Below are 23,613 nucleotides of genomic sequence, written 5' to 3' on the forward strand. Positions count from 1 at the left end.
GGTATCAGAGGGATTGCAAATCATAGAAAACTAAAGACACCAACCGAAGAAATCTGAGAATTTGTAGCAGAAAAGCAACTATCCCGAGAGACAGCATTGTTCCAGAGCTGAAGAGGCAAGAGGAGGAGTGATGCAGTGCAAAGAGGGTGACGCAGAGGCTCACGCAGAGCCTGCATCAACATTCTGAGCCAAGCGAAGGGCCAGCGTAGAGACAAAGAGGGGTAGAACAAGCTCACGCAGAGCCACGTCATCCTTCTCAACCAGGAAGGATTGACGCAGTTGGCCGGGAGGAGCAAATTCAGCCTACACTGTGATTGCGCAGAGCCTGAAGGGCTCAGGTTCTTCAGTTGTCGGGGCTAAGGGAGCTGTGCAGATTGTGATTTGAGGAGCTGGTGGGATGCTAGTTCTATCCGTACAGAACAGTGTCTAAGGAGACGGAACCAAGGTAGAGGGAAGCACTACCTCGACGGATTTCTAGCCAAGAAATCCAGATCTGAGTTGCAGCAGCAAAGGGGGATTGGAGAGGAGTGATTCAACAGTTGGCAGAGGGATTTCTAGGAGGGAAATCAGGACTTAGAGAGAGTCTAGCGGGGAAGAGCAAAGATGGCAGTGAACGGATTGAGGGATCAGGACAGATTGGACGGGGCCTCCAATTTTGTCATCTGGAGGCCAGGATCCTGGAAATCCTGGATAAACGTCGCATCAAGGACTATGCCTTGAAAACAATTGTTGTCCCAATTGACCCGACTGCAAATGAGAAGTATGAGGAGGCCCAAGCGAAGGCGAAATGCATGATCCTAGACGGGGTCAAAGATCATGTCATACCACATATTGTTGAGAACACAGCAAGAGAAATGTGGAAGACCCTAACCACCTTATACTAGGGCTCTTCCGTGCGGCGGAAGATGTTATTGGAGAATCAGCTGAGGTCATATCAAATGCAAAAAGGAGATGAGATAGATCTGTTCCTTCTCAGGTTGCAAGGAATTCACGACCACCTTACTTCTGTGGGGGCTACACCGGATCCAGAGTTTATGGTCAGGACTGTGCTGAATGCAGTCTCCGAGGACTAGGAAACATTTGTCCAAAGCATTTTGGGCAAAGCGACTCTCCCCAGATGGGAGGAGATGTGGGCAGCTCTATGATAGGAGGAGATCAGGAGGTGAACCAAGGCGGGGAGTAGCAGTAAGGGAGTTCAAGTCAACAAAGAGGAGGAGGAGGATGCGGCTCTAGCATCTACGGAACAGCAGGTAGTTCAGAAGAGGAAGAAGAAAGACATCTCCAAGGTCAAGTGCTTCAACTGTGGGGAGCTGGGACATTATGCCTCTTAGTGCCCCAGGAAGAAAGGAAAGGGAGAAGCTTCCGACTCAAAGGCAGCTCCAGCAAAGGCGGAGAAGGATGTCGAGACTGATGATGATTGTGCCATGAGTGCTCATGCGCCTCTAGAGAAGAGGTGGGGAGACATAGAGTTGTAGTCAAGAGGACTACATGCAGGGGCGGGGTCCTTGAGGTGCCCAAACTCATGGATCACATCCGACTACGGGAGCCCTTAATGATAGTAGCATGATGACAGGTGTTGGGTGGAGCAAAGTGTCATGGAGTGACAAGGCAGCGCTAGAGTGCAGAAGTCTGTAGCAGCGCAACAAAGGTTGCAAAAGTGCAAGAGGCACAGAGGTGTTTGCAGCAGCGCAGTGGCAGCAGAGGAAGCGTAGGATAGCAGCTAAGGTAGCTTCAGCATCGCAAGGCTTCCAGACTGACTGGGATATCAGTGTTTGGGTAAAGTCTGTTAGAAAATTATATATTACAAAGCAATGGAACACAAAATATATTGTAGAAATATAAACACAGAAAACACATAAAACAAGAGAGACACAGATATATGTGGTTCACCCAATTTGGGCTACGTCCACGGAGAAACAACCAGTCCTTCCTTTTATATTATCCAGCAAACTGAAGAGATACAACCTACAGCAGATCCACTGTAATTCCCTCTTCGCTCTCACACAATCTCCTCTCTCTTTCTCACTTAGAATACAGATCTACATAGACGCAATACAATTCCCTCATATATAGCGAGGGGTTGCCTTCTAGGGCAAAAAACCCTAAATTAAACATAACTTCTACGTCAGATCTCCGCCTAATGAACGGCCTAGATTGACTATGAAATTAAAACATTTTACAAGGCAATTTTACATCTATTTTTAGCTTTGGGGGGGCTCCCAAACATCGCAATCGCCCCCCTTGGACCCCCATTGCAGCGTACATATTACGAGTGGCAACACATATTACGAGGGCGTTGCCGCCACAATTACGAACTGGGGTCCAATATGGCAATACCTCTAAATAAAGAAGATAATCAGGCTCCACACCCAACAATTTCCCACTTGGAGACTAATTATAGCAACTCCATCGTTGCTTCATTTGTTGGACAATGACTCCACTTTGGACTTGGTTGTTTCTCATCTTCTTCATCATACTTGAAGACAAATTGAAACTGAGCAGAATCTTAGTTTCTCCCTGATTACAACTTTTGTTGACATATCTACAGGATTCTGGCTAGTGTGTATCTTTTCCAGCATCAACTGTCCATCTTCCAATGCTGACCGTATGAAATGGTACTTGAGTTGCATATGTTTAGTCTTGGAATGAAATGCAGAGTTCTTTGCAAGATGTATGGCACTCTGGTTGTCATTGTATAACATGCCCAACTCCTGCTTCTTACCCAATTCATCCAGAAACCTTTGTAACCAAATCATTTCTTTACTAGCCTCTGTAGTAGCAACATACTCTGCTTCTGTTGTTGAGAGTGCAACAACACTTTGCAGTTTTGAGACCCAACTGACAGTTGTTCCACCTACAGTAAACACATACCATGTTGTGCTCATCCTGTTATCTCTATCACTCGTCATATATGCATCAACATATCCCTGTAGAGCAATGTTTGAACCAACAAAGCATAATGATTGATTTGTGGTACCTCTCAAATACCTGAGAATCCACTTCACCGCCATCCAATGTTCTTTTCCTGGATTGTTTATGTACCTACTTACAACTCCCATTGCATGTGCAATATCAAGCCTTGTGCAGACCATTGCATACATTAAGCTTCCAACTGTTGATGCATATGGAACTTTAGACATATAATCCATTTCTTCCAGAGTCTTGGGACACATTTCCTTACTTAGTTTGAAATGGCTAGCCAAAGGTATACTAACTGGTTTTGCATTCTACATATTAAATCTTTCCAACACCTTTTCTATGTACTCACTTTGAAACAACAGTTAATTTTAAATTCTTCTTGTCTCTAGTTATTCGCATACCAAGGATTTGTTTTGCAACACCCAAATCCTTCATTGCAAATGAGTTCGCCAATTTTATTTTGAGCACATTTATTTCCTACATGTTAGAACCTGCAACAAGCATGTCATCTACACACAATAACAATATAATATAGCTACCATCATTTTGCCTGTTGAGATAAACACAATGATCAGAGTGACATCTAGTATAACCTTGTTTAGACATAAACCTGTCAAATTTTAGATACGATTACCTTGGAGCCTGTTTTAAGCCATACAAGCTCTTCTTCAACCTGCACACTAGTTTCTCCTTCCCTTTTACCTCATATCCTTGTGGTTGCTGCATATATATCTCTTCCTCCAAATCCCCATGGAGAAAGGTTGTCTTTACATCTAACTGCTCAAGATGCAAATCTTCAGTTACTACTAGACTTAAAATAGTTCTAATTAAAGTCATTTTAAGTTTTAACAATAGGAGAAAATATCTCATCAAAGTCTATACCCTTTTTTTGTGCAAACCCCTTCACCACAAGTCTAGCTTTATACCTTTTTCTACCTCCATCTTCTTCCTTCAACCTGTAAACCCATTTATTCTGCAATGTTGTTTTACCTGCAGGCAACCTGACTAAGTCCCAAGTCTGGTTATGTGCTAAGGAGTCCATCTCTTCTTTCATGGCTTGCTCCCACTTCTTCTTGGTTTCTACCTGCACTGCTTCTTCATAACATTCTAGTTCACCAAAATCAGTCAACAATACATAATATAATGAAGGAGAGTATCGTTCAGGGGGTCTATTTATCCTGGTAGATCTTCTAACACCACTTTCAGGTGTTTGAGGTGCTTGTTGCTGTTGTGGTTGTTGTTGTTGTTTTGGCTGTTGATCATTATGATTTTCAAGCACCTTCACTTTTTCTGTGATCTCATCAAGCACTGTGTATTCTCTATTTTCTTTTTCCTGTTTCTTTTCCTGCATCTGATCCTTATACAAAACCTTTTCATTGAATATGACATCTCTGCTCCTAATGATTTTGTGTTTTTCATAATCATAAAAGCAATAACCAAAATCATTAACACCATATCCAATAAAGGTACATTTTTTTTATTTTGCCTCAAGCTTTGTTCTATTTTCTTTATTAATGTGGACGAAGGCTTCACAACCAAAAGTCTTTAAAATAGAGTAATTTACCTTTTTACCTGTCCATGCCTCCTCTGGAATACCACCATCAAAGGAACTTGAAGGCCCTCTGTTTATTAAATAAACAACAGTATCTACAGCATCTGCCCAAAATTGTAAAGGCAATCCTGCATGAAATCTCATGCACCTTGCACACTCCATGATTGTCCTATTCAACCTTTCTGACACACCATTTTCTTGTGGTGTTCCTGGAAATGTCTTCTCTCTGCGAAATCCATTCTCTGAACAGTACCTATCAAACTCTTTGCTGCAACTCTATTTTCTTTATTAATGTGGACAAAGGCTTCACAACCAAAAGTCTTTAAAAAAGAGTAGTTTACCTTTTTACCTGTCCATGCCTCCTCTGGAATACCACCATCCAAGAACTTGAAGGCCTTTTGTTTATTAGATAAACAGCAATATCTACAGCATCTGCCCAAAATTGTAAAGGAAATCCTGCATGCAATCTCATGCACCTTGCACGCTCCATGATTGTTCTGTTCATCCTTTCTAAAACGCCATTTTCTTGTGGTGTTCCTGGAACTGTCTTCTCTCTGCGAATTCCATTCTCTGAACAGTACTTATCAAACTCTTTGCTGCAATATTCACCTCTGAGACACTTCAACCTTTTTTCTGTCTCATTTTCAACCAAAGCTTTCCATTTCTTGAAAATATCAAATACATCAGATTTATTTCGAATACAATAAATCCAGGTTTTTCTGGTTGCATCATCAATAAAAGTAACATAATAACGAGAGCCACCGAGAGATGATACATGAGCAGGTCCCCATACATCTGTATGCACAAACTCTAATTTTTTGCTCTTCTTTTCTTTCCCAACTCTGAAGAATCTGACTCTCTTTTGTTTTCCATAAACACAATTCTTACAGAATTTTAAATCAACATGCTTCAAACCTGGCAACAAATTTCTTGAATAAAGAATCTGCATCCCCTTTTCACTCATGTGCCCAAGCCTATAATGCCACAATGTCATATCTTCTCCTGTAGAGGTTAAAGCATTAACAAAATTAGAAATATCATTGCATAAATACAATGCACCAACCTTTTCTCCTTTTCCTATTACCAGGGCTCCTTTAGTGACCTTCAAGGTTTTATCTGTAAAAGTAGTCACACATCCTTCACCTCCCAACTGCCCTATTGAAATCAGATTTTTCTTCAAATCTGGAACATGCCTTACCTCCTTTAATAGCCATTGATTTCCGTTCTGTTGTTTTATGAAAACTGTACCCATTTCAATGATTTTACAGGGTTTATCATCACCCAATCGAACCTGTCCAAAATCTCTTGGAATATAATCATGAAAATGTTTCCTATTAGGTGTGGCATGGAATGAGGCCCTTGAATCTACCACCCAGGCATCAATAATATTTTCTAATGAAAGAATCAAAGCATCTTGCAACACATCACCTGTCACATTCGCTTCATGATTGTTTTCTTGTTGCATGTCTCCTTCTTTTCCCTTCTGAGACTTGCAATCTTTCTTCAGGTATCCTTTCTTCCCGCATTTCCAGCACACTATCCCCGATCTGGACTTGGATCTGCCTTTCCTTGACTTACTGCGATATCCTGGGCTCTTTCCTCTTTCCATTTTTCTTCCCCTAGTCTCTGCAGTCAAAGCATTAACTGATGTCTCACCAGAGCTTTTCCGTCACATTTCCTCGCTAAGGATTGCACCGACAACATCATCAAACTTTAAAGTACTAGATCCAGAGATAGAGTTACTAATGGCCATAACTAAACCATTCCAACTTTCTGGCAATGAGCACAGAAATAACAGAGCCCTAACTTCATCATCAAAAGTTATCCCTACAGAACTTAACTGACTGGTAACTGTATTAAATTCATTTAAATGATCAGCAATAGATCCACCTTCTGACATCTTCATATTAAATAAACTCTTCATAAGAAATACCTTATTTGAGGCCGAGGGTTTTTCATATAATTTGGCCAATGCCGACATTAAACCCTCTGTTGTCATTTCCTTTGAAATATTAAAGGCTACCGACGTCGCTAGGCATAGCCGTATTGTTCCAAGTGCCTTTCTGTCGAGAATATCCCATTCTGTGTCTATCATACTCGTCAGCTTCTTTGTCTTTCTGCTCAATGGTAGGTACAAATCTTTCTGATACAGATAATCTTCCATCTGCATCTTCCATAGCTGATAGTTTTAGCCGTTAAATTTTTCAACCCTAAACCTACCATCTTCCGCCATTGCTCCCACTCGAACTAAAAACCCTTCTCTCCTGCGAGTTTATCAACGAAATAGACCTTCGGCTCTGATACCAGTTGTTAGAAAATTATATATTACAAAGCAATGGAACACATAAAACAAGAGAGACAGATATACGTGGTTCACCCAATTTGAGCTACGTCCACGGAGAAACAGCGAGTCCTTCCTTTTATATTATCTAGCAAACTGAAGAGATACAACCTAGAATAGATCCACTGTAATTCCCTCTTCGCTCTCACACAATCTCCTCTCTTTCTCACTCAAAATACAAATCTACGTAGACGGAATACAATTCCCTCATATATAGCGAGAGGTTGCCTTCTAGGGCAAAAGACCCTAAATTAAACATAACTTCTACCGTCAGATCTCCGCCTAATGAATGGCCCAGATTGACTACGAAATTATAACATTTTACAAGGCAATTTTACATCTATTTTTAGCTCGGGGGCATTGCCCCCGATCCCCCGCCAGAGGGGGGGCTCCCAAAGATCATAGCCGCCCCCCTGGACCCCCCTTTGCAGCATACATTTTACAGGAACTGGGGTCCAATATGGCGATACCTCTAAATAAAGAAGATAATCAGGCTCCACACCCAACAAAGTCAGTTACTTCTCGGTAATTGAGTTGCAGTGCAGCAGTTAGCAGTGGCAGTGCTACGGGAAGCATGATACAGCAAGTTGAGAGGGAGTTGCAGTACAGATGTAGCAGTGGCAGTGGCAGTGTCATGGGCAGCAGCACAGGAAGTAGCAGTGTAGTGGATGTGAGGCAGCATGCCTAGCATCAGCACAGAGGACCGATGTGGAGGATCAGTGTGACGCTTCTATGGTGAAGTGTTGTTAGAGCACATTCCTCGCTAAGAGGGAGTGTTGATTTTTGGTAGCATCAGATGTGCTCTAGCCATGAAAACTGGTGGAGAGGCTAAGACATGAGATTTCCATGACCCAGAAATCGTTTGTAGAAATTCCACCCGGATCAAGAGATATTAAAATAATTAATATTTTTAATCAGTTCCTAAGTCTAAACTTAGGAAAATTAAAATATTAATGTGTATTAATATAATATGGGTGAGAAAGTTCTAAATAATGAGGATCAAGCCAGATCTAATCTTAGCCATTGATTAGGGACATAATCTCAGCCATTGATTCGTCAACAGCAAAAGTATAAGAGGAGGCTTGAGGATCAATTGGAGACACACCAAGAGAGATCAAGAATTCGATTTTTTGGGGTTGGGTTTGCTGAGGAAATCGAGTTAGAGATCAGTTGCAGTGAGGGGCAGTTTAGCAAGGGATTTCGATCCAAGGCTCAAAAATACATATTAAAGAGGCAGCAAAGTGTCGGAAGAGGCAGCGTAGAGCCTAGGAGGGTTGACGCAGAGGCTAAGGAGGCCAACGCAGAGGACGCAGAGGGCGCAGAGGGTTGTAGAGGCTAACGCAAAAGCCATAGAAGTCGTAGAGAAGTCGAAGAGGGCTTCAGAGGCAGCGTTGGGAGTGTCTGTGGGGCAAACTAGGAGTTGATCAGATGACGCAGAGCCAAGGAAGGGTGACGCAGTTCTAGAGGAGTGCTTGAAGCAACTTTCTCTGTCTAGCACAAGGAACAGCCAAAGTCACTATGGGATTGTTCATCCGGTTGCTGATTTGCCGGAATATTTGTCTCCGAATAGAGGTACCACTGCCGAGGATATTCTCTGAAGGGTGAACCATTTCTGGCACCCTAGTTGTATTCAGAAATTTGCTTAATAATAAAACCCTCATATATGCTACACCGGTTTTCCCGAATTGGGTTTCCAGGGACAATTGTCCAAAAATAATAGTGTCCCTTGTGTTGTCTCAATTTATATCAGTCGTTGATCTGTTTCCCTTGTGAAGGCTGCAATTGTGTTTACTTCAATGTTTGTGTTAATAAATAACTTGTTAATGTAAAGAACAAGTAGGAGATAGTAAACCAGATATTGCAGTAGGGGTTTCCGATGTGTTAGATTGAGAAATCTTCACATGCCATTAGGGTTTGTGAACTAGAGAAACCTAATTGTAGCTTTTTCTCTCACTCATAATTCTCTTCCATAGACTTGCTCCCTTGTCTAACTCCGTATGCCCAAAACATTGATCTTTCATTCTCCATCACTTTATACCTTTTTGTAAATCATAAAAACTGTTTTGCTAGGGTTCCACTCTCCTAGGAAATTTTGTAATTATAATGTTTGGGGACATTCCCTTTGAAAGCTAACCCTGATTACTCTAACAAACCTAGCAATCATATCATCCACCTAAACCCTAATTGATCAAAATCAGTTGATTGGAGAAGCTTTAGAGAGTTTTTGACTTGGTGTGACCAGGCAATAAGATCTCTAGGATCTACACGGAGAACCCCAGTTGAATCATAGTAAAGCTGGCCAGAAGCGAGAAGAGGATTGGTGAGGTCACAGTGGCCCCCTATGAGGTGCAGTGGGTCTCGCGCTTGAGTTTTTGGGTTTCATTTCTGGAAGTGCAGGATTTTGCTGTAACAGGGCCCTGCCATTCTAACTCTGGAATATTATGAATGTGTGGCTTTTCTTTAATGTTGTAAACAAATTAAGAAGCAGCTTGTAAAAATTGCATTTTAAAAATTGGTAATAGCACTAGTAACCTTATTTTTTAAATTACCAATATTATTAAACTGAATACTCTAGAAAAATTAGAATCTGTTTCAAAAAACAATCCCCTGTGCAACAAAAATTAACCGTAGTGTCCAATAATATCAATAGAGAAGATTCACCTTGTTGTTCCAGCCAAAACAGGTCGACCCTGCCTGTACATAAATTCTACTTCCTCTGTCACTTTCTGCCATTTACCCCATGCTGTCTGAGAAAAATCTACCATAGCACAATCAATAACATTGAAAACGTGACATGAATAATAAAATGTAAGCAGAAAGATACTGAATGCTGGAATTGGAATATTATCATACAAAGCAAAACTCTCTGAAATACATACAGCAAAAGCCTGCAAAGGTAAATCCTTGCGAATATTGGGCAAGTTTGTTGGCACTTCAACAACTGGCATCTGAAACATTTTTAGAAATTCTTTTTCCTGAACCAAACAAGCACAAAGTTTAACATTCCAAAACAAAGACGAGAAGCAAACTGTAAGTCTTAAAATTCAACAAGAAAGAAAGATATACATAGCACACAGCCTTGCTAAGTGAAGAAATGTGTTTGAATGCCTACTTCTGTTTTAGCAGTTCCAGTCATTCCAGATAGCTTGGGATAAAGCTTAAACAATGATTGATAGGTTATTTGTGCCACAATTGATGTATCTGCCTGGTAAATTTGAAGCATAACAAAGCGAGTTACCTATTAACCATAACCCATGAATACTTCTGAATCAGTAGAAATCAAATAAATCAAGGCACTAATTGCAGATAACTCATACACGTATTCGGACTCCTTCTTTGGCCTCTACTGCCTGATGAATGCCATCTGACCACCTCCTTTTCTCTTCAACTCTGCCCGTTAACTTTTATACAAACATGATGACAAATCCAAAATCTCCAGTAAGAACATGGCTACCAAAACTTATCATGAAACTTAATCCATTAAAGCAGTCAACACTCAAGCTCTCTATGTCTCTATGAATGTATTTGCTATAGACGAAGGAAAAATAAAAGAACAGTTATCTAATAGTTATCTGCTACAGGGAAAATTTTGGAAAAAGTGATAACTATGGAATAGAACCTTAAACATTAATAAACCTTAGGCATAACAATGATTCCTAAACGCACTGGCAAGTGAAACAAGTAAAATCTCAGCTGAGGAATTTGATGAGGAGCAAAGTTATCAACACTGGAACCAGAACAAAACCAGATTTCCCAAAATCATAAACCAAACCTGGACCAGACAGGAACTCGCCAAAAATCCAGGTTGAAAAGCTGGTACACTATAAATGCATAAAATATACAAATTTTACTTGGAAAATTATATTTTCATGGACATCAATGTCAATCCAAACCATTAGACAACAAATATCCAATGTTTGCTCATATATAAAGCATGTAAGAGTGAATATAGCAAATTGGCAAAATAAATAAGTTCTACAGTAAATATCTGAACCAAAATTCATGAACATTGAGGCTCTAAATCGCCTCTAGAGTCAAAAAATAATCATAGTACCACATATCATCACTATCATTCCCTTGATCAGGATTATCACCAACATCCTTTGTATGGGTATCAATGTCATTATCCTCTCAGCTCAATCCCCCAAGCATAGCACTAGCTCCTAGAACCTTCAGTGCTGCAACTGGCTTCAAGTCCATCAAAATGAAGTCATCATCCGGAAATATTGTTGGCTTAATTCCTTCCTACTGTGCTCAACTTTTGGCTACCAACTACTCGTTGTATTTATCACCAATATCATCGGACTTTATACTTTTCCTTTAATAGCCATCTATATCCAATTGCACTATTGTTTGCAGATAATTTGACTAGATTCCGAGTCTGGTTATTTCGAATAGAATCCATCTGTCTCCATACCTTTGCACCATTCATCCTTCCTAGTTACCTCCTCATAGGTCTAAGGATCCCCTGAACTCTATTAACACTAATTTGGGTGTATAAATGTATTGGGGTATTTATAGGAGGTCCTCCTAATCTTTGAGTTATTGTGTAACTCATCCTTCTTATCTATTTGGGAGTTGTGCTCCACGCTCACATGTTGTGTACATTGGGTTATTATGATATAAGCATTTGGTACATAACATTTAGTATCAAAAAATAAAATCCTTGGGTTTGGCTAATTCAAACAAGTAATCTTGGTATTTTCATTATAACTTTGTTTTTGGGTCATTTCCAACAAAAAAGCTCAGGAGCCTGAGAGGATAAAGCAAAGTACCCGTGACAAAAATTTCAGATTTAGGTTCACTATACTCGCCAATTTACATACTGTGAAAGTTATGGTTTATCACAATGTTACCAAAATCGGAATCGGCGATAAATTGGCAAGGCAAAAGAGTAAAGAGTTTTAATTGGAGAAAAATCATAAATTCAATAAATAAAGATATACACATATATTGAATTTATAATATTTATTAAAAACAAAAACAAAACAAAACAAAACAAAAAAACAAAACAAAACAAAAAATCATTGATATTCAATAAAGCCATGTCCAAACAATGCATAATATCAAAATATGTCCAAAATATCATGAATGAATAAGTATCTGTTATGAATTAAAAATTCATAACTCGATATATATATTAAATAACAAATATTATAACAATAAAATAAATACATATTAATTAATTAATAAATTAGTAAATAAATTAAATTAAGATAAGATACTAATTAGTTTTGAATAGACATCAGTCCCAAGGGACGTGACATTTGGGCTCATGGCCAGTCAACTCCTATAAAGGAGAACCGCCATAGCCTTGTAAAAATCATCCATCAATTGAATAAATATATATATATATATATGATTATGTTTATGAACATCAAATGTCTCTGAGCATATTGATTGAGAGTGAACAATTGAATTGTTCCAGTGGTATCAGAGTCGTCTGTTGCCTCCTTGCATTATTGTAAACCCACACTATTGTCTACATTGTCCGTTTGCAAGCGACACTGATGTCCCAATGTTGTCCGTCGATCGTGCTCCCGTCGTCCCCAACCGTTGTCGTGCTCCCCACGTTCCTGCCTTGTCTGTCCTCCCATCACTTCCACTGTCGCTGCCATCGAGTCGTCCCCACTGTCACAACCTCCATCTAGCACCTCCATCCCTGTCCCCCATGTCTGTCTGTCAATCCCAACATTCAAACCGTTGCTCGACATTCCTGTCTTAAACATTTTCATGAATCGTCGAGCCGGTCATGAATCGTCGAGCCGGTCATGAGTCGTCGAGCAAGTCATTCAACGCAGAAGTCATACATTTAATATAAATATAATTAAAAATCAATTTAATTATTTAAATTCATTTCATTAATTTAATTATTATTTAATAGTTTCAAGAAACAAAACAAAAACACAAAAACAAAACAAAACAAAAAATTGGGTCTACAAGGAAGAAGAAGAACAAAATGGGAAGCAATAATAATGACGACAATTCAAAAAGAACTCGACAAAATGCATAAGTTCCTTGACGATGTCGAAAGGAAGCAAGATAAATTTGGGGTTCGTCAAGACGAAATGGCAGAGAATATCATAGCAATAAGGAGCATGATGAGCCAGTCTATGGGAGGAGCCAATCCACCTTTTAATCCCTCGGAGACACAAAGTCCAAAAACTCTGGAAGGCAGAATTTTTCCAGATCATGAAATTCCATCGATGCACGAAAGCCGCGACTACCACATATACAGTTTGAAGGAAGTCAGTACCATACAAGGTTCTCTGACAAAGACTACCTCAAAATTAAAAGAGAATTACCTAAATACGATGGTAAGGACCATAAAGGCACCATTATATGGGTAAATAAAATGGACGCCATTTTCGGAGCAAACCCGCCAATAGGTGAAGAAGAGAAGGTCATGACCGCATCCAACTACCTGGAAGCAGAAGCGTATGATTGGTTCCTATGGTGGTCTAACAAATGTGAAGCTCGCTCGTTCAATTGGTAAAATTTTAAAAATGTCTTACTTAAAAGGTTTCATGACGAAGAAGAGGATGATGTTTCCGAAAGATTCATTCACCTCAAACAAAAGGGATCGGTAAGTGAATACACTCACGAATGGGAAGTATTAGCGATAAGGCAAAGGGGATTCTGAGATGAAGAGCTATTAAAAATGTATCATTGTGGCCTTAAGGATTACATTTGTGAAGAATTAAAATTATATAAACCCCAAACTATTGAAGATGCCAAGCAACCATAATTATTGAACGAAAATATAAACTCCATAAAGCACCATATGCCAGTAATGAAAAATCAAACAACTACTCCAAGGGGAAGTCAAGTAAACCGTCTTCAGAAAATGTTGATTTGGGGTAGCAGCGGATGTGCTCTAGCCATGAAAATTGGTGGAGAGGCTAAGACACATGAGATATCCAATACCCAGAAATGGTTTGGAAGATTCTAAACAGTTTGGGAGATATTAAAATAATTAATATTTTTAATAGGGTCCCTAAGTCTAAACGTAGGGAAAATAAAATATTAATGTGTATTAATATAACACTGTGTTGCCCACGGGGCTTTGGATTGACGGTGAATGGGTGCGTTGTTAAGGCACTCCTTGCGATAGGTCATCGGTTCAAATCCCCCGTGGGTACTTAGGTTAGTCTTAAAATATATATATATATATAAACACTGTGTTAGAATGGTCCAAAAGTCATGGATCAAGCCAGAGTTAATCTTAGCCGTTGATTAGGGACTTAATCTCGGTCGTTGAATTGTCAACAAGAAAAGTATAAAAGGAGGCTTGAGGATCACTTGGACAATACACCGAGTTGATCAAGATTTCGATTTTCTGGAGCAGGGTTTGCTGAGGAAGTCGAAAGAGTGATTAGAGTTGCAGCTGAGGGGCAGTGAACACAGAAGCATAGAGGCAGAGATAGTACCAAGAGGATCAGTGCAGAAGCCGAGAGAGAGGGACGCAGAGCCGGCCAGAGGTTCACGCAGAGCCAGCCAGGGTGGGTGACGCAGATTGCTCTAAGGCTAACGTGGGTGACGCAGAGGCTCTAAAGGCTAACGCAGTGCCTCCAGAGGCTGACACAGGGCGAGCTAAGGTGACGTTGGGCCAGAAAGGGCTGACGTAGTCCCTAGAGGCTGACATTGGGGTTTTCGTGGGGCAGATTGGAGCTGGGAGTTGTCAGAGTGTTTATCCGAGGCTTCAACCAGAATATCTACTTCCGAGTAGACAGGTAATACTGCCGAGATTATTCTCTGTTGGGTGAGCCAGTTTTGGCACGCAAATTGTATTCAGAAACTGCATAATAATAAAACCCTCAATAGCTGCACCGGTTTTCCCGCATTGGGTTTTTCTGGGGACATTGGTCCAAAAACAATGGTGTCACTTGTGTGTTTGTTTCGTTTCCTGAGTACTGAGTCCTGACTGTGGATCCATGGAGTGTTTTCTGCTACTGTGGGTAAACAAGCGTGTCAATTTGTGTGATGTGCTTTTATCTCTGTGTTTCTATTCCGCTGCTCATAACTTAAGAAACTCTGTATCTTGGTGAAAGTAAATTTAGTTTCAATATCTGATTGCCTTGTTTTCAGTTATTCACTAAGTAGTTGCATAGTTTTATGGAAATTTAACAGTGACAGTAGTTCCCTGCCCTGTGTGTAACCATCTAGCAAGTTTCCATGACCTTAGCAACACTGCTGATTTGATCGGTAACAATTCCCAAGGCAGAATTAAATTATTACATGCAAATCTGTGCCATAGCTTGCTGTCCAGATTTACTTCACATTGTTTTCAGGTCTGATTTTTATATAACAGCCAGTATGTTTTGCAGTTTAGAAGAACTTTTGCCCTCCTGGGCTCATATTGTGTTTCCAGATTGCATAGGAATTCCCTTGATGTTAGCAAGCACTAACCCAAAGCACAGAGGGATTGTAAGATGTAACATTGGCACCTTCCCTAGTTAGCTTTTAACACTTCCAGTTTCAAGCATTAACTCTTGAGGAGTCTATATTTGGAACTAGACAGTTATTAGTGTTAACAGATATTGTGCCTATTAATAGGCATTCTTATGAATCCAAGCTATTTTTAGGTTCTTCACTGACTCAATTCATTGCTAGACACAATTTCATCTTTCTTCTAGATATAGAAATCACTTGCTAAAATCCTACATGCTGATCTGAATTGGATGTTTTCTCTTCTCCCCATACTTGATCTCAAGCTCCCATGATCCATTGTTTGATTGACAAGGTATACATATGTTAAAATTGACAACTAGGGCCAAACTCCATGTGGGTCATCTTATTTATGGCAGCTGATATTTTTCTTGGATCCCTCTCATTGAGAGGTGTAGGATTGATCTAAAGATCATCCGATTCCAATAAGTATTCATGCAGTTATGAATTTATTTGTGTTATAAGTCAATTCGTCAAGGTCAGCCAGCAACCAAATAAACCCACATGTGCTCAACGTTTTAGTATAAAATGAGATGACTTGAGAATCATTTCACAATCATCTCTCTCTTGATTTATCTCCACTCGCTTTGGGTCTTAGTGGAAGAGAAATCTAGGAGGAGGATGCCCTAGTCGCAGTCTGCCCTAACCAAGAGGACACAGTCAAGTGAGAAGCCCTAATGCTACAAGGAGGACAGCCCTAACCTATACGCTGGTATCTATGCAGTCTAGAAGGTAGCCGAGTTTGTGGAGATATTCTCACTGTTTTGGGTGCGGATTTTAGAGAAGAAGAGCCGCAGCTCTTAGCCACATTGCAAGAGGCAAGAAGGATGGCTTGAGGGCTGTTTTGTGACACGTTGGAGCAGTCTTACCTTGCAAATCAGGCCGCAGACTATAGGTGAGTTTAATGATTGTTTTGTGCATGGTTTTGGGGTGTATATCTCTGTTTATAGGGCCGCAGTGAGGGATTGCTACAACAGCAGTTGGGAGGTGAAGTTTAGATGGTTGAGAGGCCTAGAAAGGCCCTCCTAACCAGGCCGCAGTCATCTCTAAGGACAGCGAGGCAAAACAAGGGTATTCTCCCTATATGTTAGGCTTGTTTACAGTGCTGGAGTGGGAAGATTGCTTCAGGTCTGAGTTGATTGTTGTAGGGAGCTTTGTGCAGGTGCCCAAGTCCTACAACATCACCTTGGATGGATCCTTCAGCTGAAGTAAGCGGCCTGTTTAGAGAAGATTAGGGCACCGGTGTAAGCTTGTTGGTGTGCTCTAACTAGACTGGTACATGCACAGAACCCTAGGCAGAGATCAGCCGTACATGCAGCAGAAGGTATGGCAAAGCAGCTATGACATGGCAGCAAAGGCTATTGGGACAGCAGCAAGCTATGGCAAGACTATTGAGGTATAGCAATGGCAGAGTGCAATAATGGCACAATTGGGATAGCATGACTGTTAGGGACAGCAGCTACAGCAATACAACTAGGCAGCAGTGGCAAGCATGGAGCTGCATAGTAAAAGGGATAGCTGCATAGTAAATGGGACAGCAAAGGCACAATAGGACAGCAGCTATGACATGGCACCATAGGCACAGTTAGGACAGCAGCTATGACATGGCAGCATAGGCACAACTGGGACAGAAGCTATGACATGGCAGCAAAGGCATGGTGTTGCAAACTCATTGGACAGTAGCAAGGTGCAACTATGGCACATGGGACAGCTGTGGTAGCATGGTGCAACTATGGCACATGGAACAGCTGTGGTAGCATGGTGTAGCAATGGCACATGGGACAGCAGTGGCAGCATAAGGTGCAGCAGTATGATGAGTGCAACATGGTCATGAGGTCCAACATTGTGATGATGGGTGCAGCATGGTGCGTTACAGTGAGGTGCAGCATGATGACGAGATGCAGCACAATGATAGGTGAAGGAGTCACCTTGGAGAAGTAGCATATCTTCAACTGATCTCATGTATCATCTTCTTAGAGATGATCTATGCTCTTATCTAGATAAGTCAAAGTATTGACTTCTGTTGTAAATGTACTATCTCTCTCTCTCTCTGTGTGTGCTGAACTATTGGAGAACATATAAGAAGAATTGATCAAGAGTTTCCCCACGATGGGGTTTGTCCCTGGCTAGCGCCACATCTTGTTTCCTCTTGTCTTGGCTTGTCTTTTACGATCTATGTTTATGTTCTATCTGCAGTTTACTTTAATGTTGATGTGATTGCTAATCTGGAAAAGATATTGAGCTAACTGTGAAAATTGAAATAAATTGCTCTAAGCATAAAACATACCTAAAATTAACATGGTATCAGAGCTAACGTGAAGACAAAGCCCAAGCAAGAATGAAAGAGCAATCACCGAAGACAGTTGGGAAAGGACAAAAGGATCAATGGATTCCTCATCCCTCTTCAAATTCACCAAGGGTGAAGTCAAAGCAGAGAATATTATCCAAGTGGCGCAGCGGAAGCTTCTAATGACCTTCATTGGGAAGTTCGGATCTAAGGGTGGAAGGAAAGGCAGATGCCTTGTTTGTAATAAGATTCGGCCATTATGCGAAAGAGTGTCCGAATGGCAGGGACACATCACTTGATGAAAATAACAATCATTCCCAGGACATCTTCAATGATCAAAGGAATGACAGGTAATGCAGGTCATCAAGGAAATAGCCAACTCTTCGAAGAAAGCAAGGAACCCCAGGTATGAAGAATCAAATGTTGTTTCTGATAAGATAAAGAAGCATTATCTTGTATTGGCCCTCTCCTTCAGATTCTCTAGGAATATGGCTTATTTATTGTCATGCTTCAAGGCACTTTATCAAATAGAAGGGTGCTCTCTCTAATTTAGTAGAGATGGAAACTATCGTGGGATTATACTTGGAGCCAATGCCACCTATCCCAGAAAGGGTGTAGGGAATGTTACCCCTCAATTGAATGAGGATAGCTCGATTCATTTACGAGAATCTCTTTATGTAACTGATCACAAGAAGAACCTGGTGTCCATTTCGACAATGGAAGTCAAAGGTTTCAGGGTGGCATTCATCGATGGGAAGGTACGTGTTTGAAAATAGAATTTTCAAAGATCCTTTTACTCATGGGTTCAAGGTTGGCAATTTGTATCAAGTTGCAGGATGGTCCATTGGGGATCATGTCAGTTGACATATCTCATCTATAGCACCGGAGGTCTACTTATTATAGGACCTTACCCGATGTGAGTCAGATGGTGACTTGGATGCCTGAATTCAAAAAGAGCATGAAGGTACATGTCTGAGATGTACCGGAGGAAAATTTTATAAGGGGACCAATCCCCTCATGTAGCAGGCCCACAGGTTTGGAACAACCCGAGGAGTTTGAGATTCATGATCGGGAATCTCATGTATGCAGGTGGAAAAAAGCCCTCTATGGCTTGAAGCAAAACACCCCAGGCGTAGTATGAGAGGGTTGATAGTTGTTTGATGAAGTTGAGATTCACTAGGAGTGAAGCTGATCCAAACCATTGCTTGAAGGTTGTGGATAACAGACCTCTCATACTGGCACCTTCTGAGGACGACCTCTTTCTGACAGGTGCAAACCCTCTCATTTGCAGAAGTAAGAGGGAGTTGGACTCCGGATTTGGAATGGTGAACTGCAAGCCCGTGACTACCTCGATGGAACTAAACTTTTAGAAGTTAAGTGGTAGTGATGCGGACCAGATTTGGGAAACGCCTTGAGTTTCACAAACTCATACTAGCGTTGATGTTCTTGGTGAACTTCCGTCTGGACATATGTTTTGCAGTTAGCATGATGAGCTCATATATGGTTGAGCCTCACTGGATTGGTGCCAAGAATCTTCTGAGATATCTTCAGGGCACAATCTCTCATGGATTGAGATACACTACCGGAAATGTGAAGCTACATTATTATTCTCATACTAACTGGGCAGGCAGTGTAGAGGATTGCAAGAGCACTTCTGAGTGCTAGTTCACTTTGGGTTCTGCTTCGATATCCTGGATGAGCAGGAAGCAGAAGTTGGTTGCTATAAGCACCGCTGAGACCGAATACATAGCTACGAATATGATCTCGTGTGAAGTTGCCTGGTTGTGGAAGCTCTTCAGTGAGTTGTTTGTGCACATGATGGATACCAGCATGATCTTCTGTGTCAACCAGGGGGAGATTTGATTGTTGAGGAATCTTTGATCTCGTATTCCATGATTGCTCTAGCATATAGACATCAGATACTACCTTATCTGGGATATGGTACGTCGATGAGCGAGGAGGCTCCACCGCATTGAGACTGATGTACAAGTCGCTGACATTCTGTCGAAGCACTGGGGAAAGGTCAAATTTGCAACTTTCCCAAACAACTTGGAGTCGTTGAGAGACCCTTATGAGGGTCATGCATGATGCATGCATTGAGCTCTGGGAGCTCCGGGGGACTTGGGGTAATTCTTGGAGCAACAGGCGACCATAGGGCAACTCAGCCTCCCCTAATGGTGCGCTGTGTACAGGGTGAATGGCTCAGCCTTCCCCTGTGATACCCCGTGGTGACTTAGGGACAGGATGAGTGGTTCTCCTGTCGAGGCGTCCTACCCATGCATTTTGGGACTCATGGGAAGTACCTCTCATCTGGCCAATGAGTAGGGAAATGGGGTTAGGGACCATAGTAGTACTATCGATGGACGCATCGTTGTATCTATCGTACTCCCTATGCTAGGATCACCTCCATTGATCTGGGATCAGTATGAATGGTTTGAGACACTCTCTTGTGATATTGATCTGGGATTAATAAAACTGACTTCGGGTCAGTAAGAGTGACATAACTCACTCTCTTGGAATTGATCTGGGATCAGTAAGAGTGGTATGACACACTCTCTTCATATGGAACTGACTTTGGGTCAGTAGAGAATGGTATGAGACATTCTCAATCAATTCTTCTTCTTCATGGTTCAGCAAAGCAGAGCAGTGCAGGGCACTCATGGCAGAGATAGTATAGTCGAACAGATGGATCAGCAGATGGAGTTCTCCTTAGTTGAGAGGAAGTGTTAAAATTGGCAACTAGGGTCAAACTCCATGTGGGTCATCTTATTTATGGCAGCTGATATTTTTCTTGGATCCCTCTCATCGAGAGGTGTAGGATTGATCTAAGATCATCTAATTCCGATAAGTATTCATGGAGTTATGAATTTATTTGTGTTATAAGTCAATTCGTCAAGGTCAGCGAGCAACCACATAAACCCACATGTGCTCAACATTTTAGTATAAAAGGAGATGACTTGAGAGTCATTTCACAATCATCTCTCTTGATTTCTCTCTACTCGCTTTGGGTCTTAGTGGAAGAGAGACCTAGGAGGAGGATGCCCTAGCCGCAGTCTGCCCTAACCAAGAGGACGTTGTCAATTGAGAAGCCCTAACGCTACAAGGAGGACAGCCCTAACCTATACGCTGGTATCTACGTAGTCTAGAAGGTAGCCAAGTTTGTGGAGATATTCTCACTGTTTTGGGTGTGGATTTTAGAGAAGAAGAGCCGCAACTCTTAGCCACATTGCAGGAGGCAAGAAGGATGGCTTGAGGGTTATTTTGTGACCCGTTGGAGCAGTCTTACCTTGCAAATCAGGCCACAGACTATAGGTGAGTTTAATGATTGTTGTGTGCATGGTTTTGGGTGTATATCTCTGTTTATAGGGCCGCAGTGAGGGACTGCTACAGCAGCAGTTGGGAGGTGAAGTTTAGATGGCCGAGAGGCCTAGAAAGGCCCTCCTAACCAGGCCGCAATCATCTCTAAGGATAGAAAGGCAAAACAGGGGTATTCTCCCTATATGTTAGGCTTGTTTACAGTGTTGGAGTGGGAAGATTGCTTCAGGTCTAAGTTGATTGTTGTAGGGAGCTTTGTGGAGGTGCCCAAGTCCTACAACATCACCTTGGATACCTTGGATCCTTCAGCTGAAGTAAGCGGCCTGTTTGGAGAAGATTAGGGCACCGGTGTAAGCTTGTTGGTGTGCCCTAACCAGACTGGTACATGCACAGAACCCTAGGCAGAGATCAGCAGTAGCATGCAACAGAAGGTATGGCAAGGCTATTGGGACAACAGCAAGGTATGGCAAGGCTATTGAGGTATGGCAATGGCATAGTGCAATAATGGCACAATTGGGATAACATGACTGTTAGGGACAGCAGCTACAGCAATAAACTAGGGAGCAGTGGCAAGCATGGAACTGCATAGTAAAAGGGACAGCTGCGTAGTAAATGGGACAGCAAAGGCACAATAGGACAGCAGCTATGACAGCAGCTATGACATGGCAGCATAGGCACAATTGGGACAGCAGCTATGACATGGCAGCAAAGGCTACAATGGGACAGCAGCAAAGGCATGGTGTTGCAAACTCATTGGACAGTAACAAGGTGCAACTATGGCACATGGGACATTTGTGGTAGCATGGTGCAGCTATGACACATGGGACAGCTGTGGGGACATGGTGCAGCAATGGCACATGGGACAGCAGTGGCAGCATAAGGTGCAGCAGTATGATGAGTGCAGCATGGTCATGAGGTCCAACATTGTGATGATGGGTGCAGCATGGTGCAGCACGGTGAGGTGCAGCATGATGACGAAATGCAACACAATGATAGGTGAAGGAGTCACCTTGGAGAATCAGTTGAAACAGCATGTCTTCAATTGATCTCATGTATCATCTTCTTAGAGATGATCTATGCTCTTATCTAGATAAGTCAAAGTGTTGACTTCTGTTGTAAATGTACTCTCTCTCTCTCTGCGCTGAACTATTGAAGAACATATAAAAAAATTGAACAAGGGTTTCCCCACATTGGGGTTTGTCCTTGGCTAGCGCCACATCTTGTGTCCTCTTGTCTTGGCTTGTCTTCTGCGATCCATGTTTATGTTCTATCTGCAGTTTACTTTAATGCTGATGTGATTGCTAATCTGGAAAAGATATTGAGATAACTATGAAAATTGAAATAAATTGCTCTAAGCATAAAACATACTTAAAATTAACAACATATGATAATTTTTGATACTTCAAACATAGAAATAAAATCTTCACAAGGAATAATTGTAGCAAATAAAAACAATTGAACTTGCTTAGGAAACAAGATGCAAACTAGAAAAGACTGCCTAGTAAAGAGTGGTCAGTAACCGTACCTCATTTACAATTTGCACTTGTCCATCTTTGACAATGTAGTGAACATCTCGACGGTAAAATTCTTTTGCCTTTATAGCATTTATCACAAACCTGTAGAGCATCCAGATAGATTGGTGCAATTAAATGAAACTTCGAAAATAAAGGAGCAAAAATAAATTAATGACATCTCAGACTCTACCAAAAGAAACATATTTTCAATTTATTCAAACACCAAAATCCATCGGAATATCAGCAGATACATTAACTACATTACACAATTTCAACATGTATCTTGGAATCACCAGATCAAGTAACCCTGTGAAAAACAGCAGAATTACATGTTCACTGAATGCAAGCCCCTTGATAATTATGCAAACAGGCACAGTATCCATGCAGAATTTACATCGAGTAATACAAAAGACTGCACAATTGACTAACATAAATATGAAGGATAACATAATATAAATGGCCACCTTTACATCCAAGCTTCCAGAAGTTCCTTTCATATGTATTTGTTACAATGCCTATGCATTTACAGCAGTACTCGTAACTCAACTCTGTTTTTACTTCGTTTATTAATGTGTAGTCTGGAGAAGCCTTGTTAGGGGCATCTAAAGACTTCAGCCTCTTGTTCCAGTGGCTAATCAAATGCAGAAGCATCAGTATTTCTGGAACTGCAACAGCAAGGAATAAGAATATGAATCTGAAGAGGGAACTGCTGAGAATTGATTTGAAGGTGAGGCAGAAATGAGTCTTGCAGTTTTTCCTTTTCATATAAGGACATTGATTTGGTGTGGCTTTCTTTGGTGGGGTAATGCGGACTTCTTCATGGCCAACATGGATTTTCTCAGGGCCAAAGTTGTTGCTGCAAAAGGTTATTTTTCAAAGCCACTTGAAACAAACAATGCAGATACTCTTTATACTTATTTCTACAAAGCTGACCTTGGTGTCATTTAGCAGTTGGGAATGTTGTTTTAGCTCTTTCTGCCTGTACCTGAAAGCCGCACGTGTGAGAATCCTCAAGTGTATGGCTGTCGAGGTTAGTTATTTTTCAAATCCATACAGATCAAGTATGATACCTGATAACCAAGGCTGGATTGGCAGGTATGTTCATGATGATACTGGGACCAATGATGATGAAAAATATGCAAGGTTTTATGGCATGCCAGCAGGATGTAGATCTTTTAAACCTAATAATCCATTATCAGCTGATGATTAAACAGGATGCCAGGAAACAAATATTCCA

At 41.1% G+C, this 23,613-nt stretch overlaps 1 protein-coding gene across 5 annotated transcripts in view; it reads right to left on the minus strand.

The window, feature by feature from the left end:
- SECA2 (Preprotein translocase SecA family protein) overlaps window positions 1-23,613 on the minus strand; it is a 475,015-nt gene that overhangs the window by 379,325 nt on the left and 72,077 nt on the right. For all 5 annotated transcript variants that reach the window (XR_016265257.1, XM_089453128.1, XM_089453126.1 and 2 more), the window contains exons 13-17: window positions 22,388-22,478; window positions 10,130-10,213; window positions 9,925-10,017; window positions 9,692-9,787; window positions 9,474-9,559 (exon numbers count right to left, since the gene is read on the minus strand). Coding sequence is in view for 4 of the 5 variants with exons in the window: in XM_089453128.1 (XP_089309254.1) it covers window positions 9,474-9,559; window positions 9,692-9,787; window positions 9,925-10,017; window positions 10,130-10,213; window positions 22,388-22,478 (450 nt within the window). In the remaining variant the exon portion in view is untranslated. The remainder of the gene's footprint in view (window positions 1-9,473; window positions 9,560-9,691; window positions 9,788-9,924; window positions 10,018-10,129; window positions 10,214-22,387; window positions 22,479-23,613) is intronic.

The sequence above is a fragment of the Pinus tabuliformis genome, chromosome X (assembly GCF_031772625.1).
Source record: "Pinus tabuliformis cultivar Carrire ecotype Pingquan chromosome X, CPIR1, whole genome shotgun sequence".
Taxonomy (NCBI): domain Eukaryota; kingdom Viridiplantae; phylum Streptophyta; class Pinopsida; order Pinales; family Pinaceae; genus Pinus; species Pinus tabuliformis.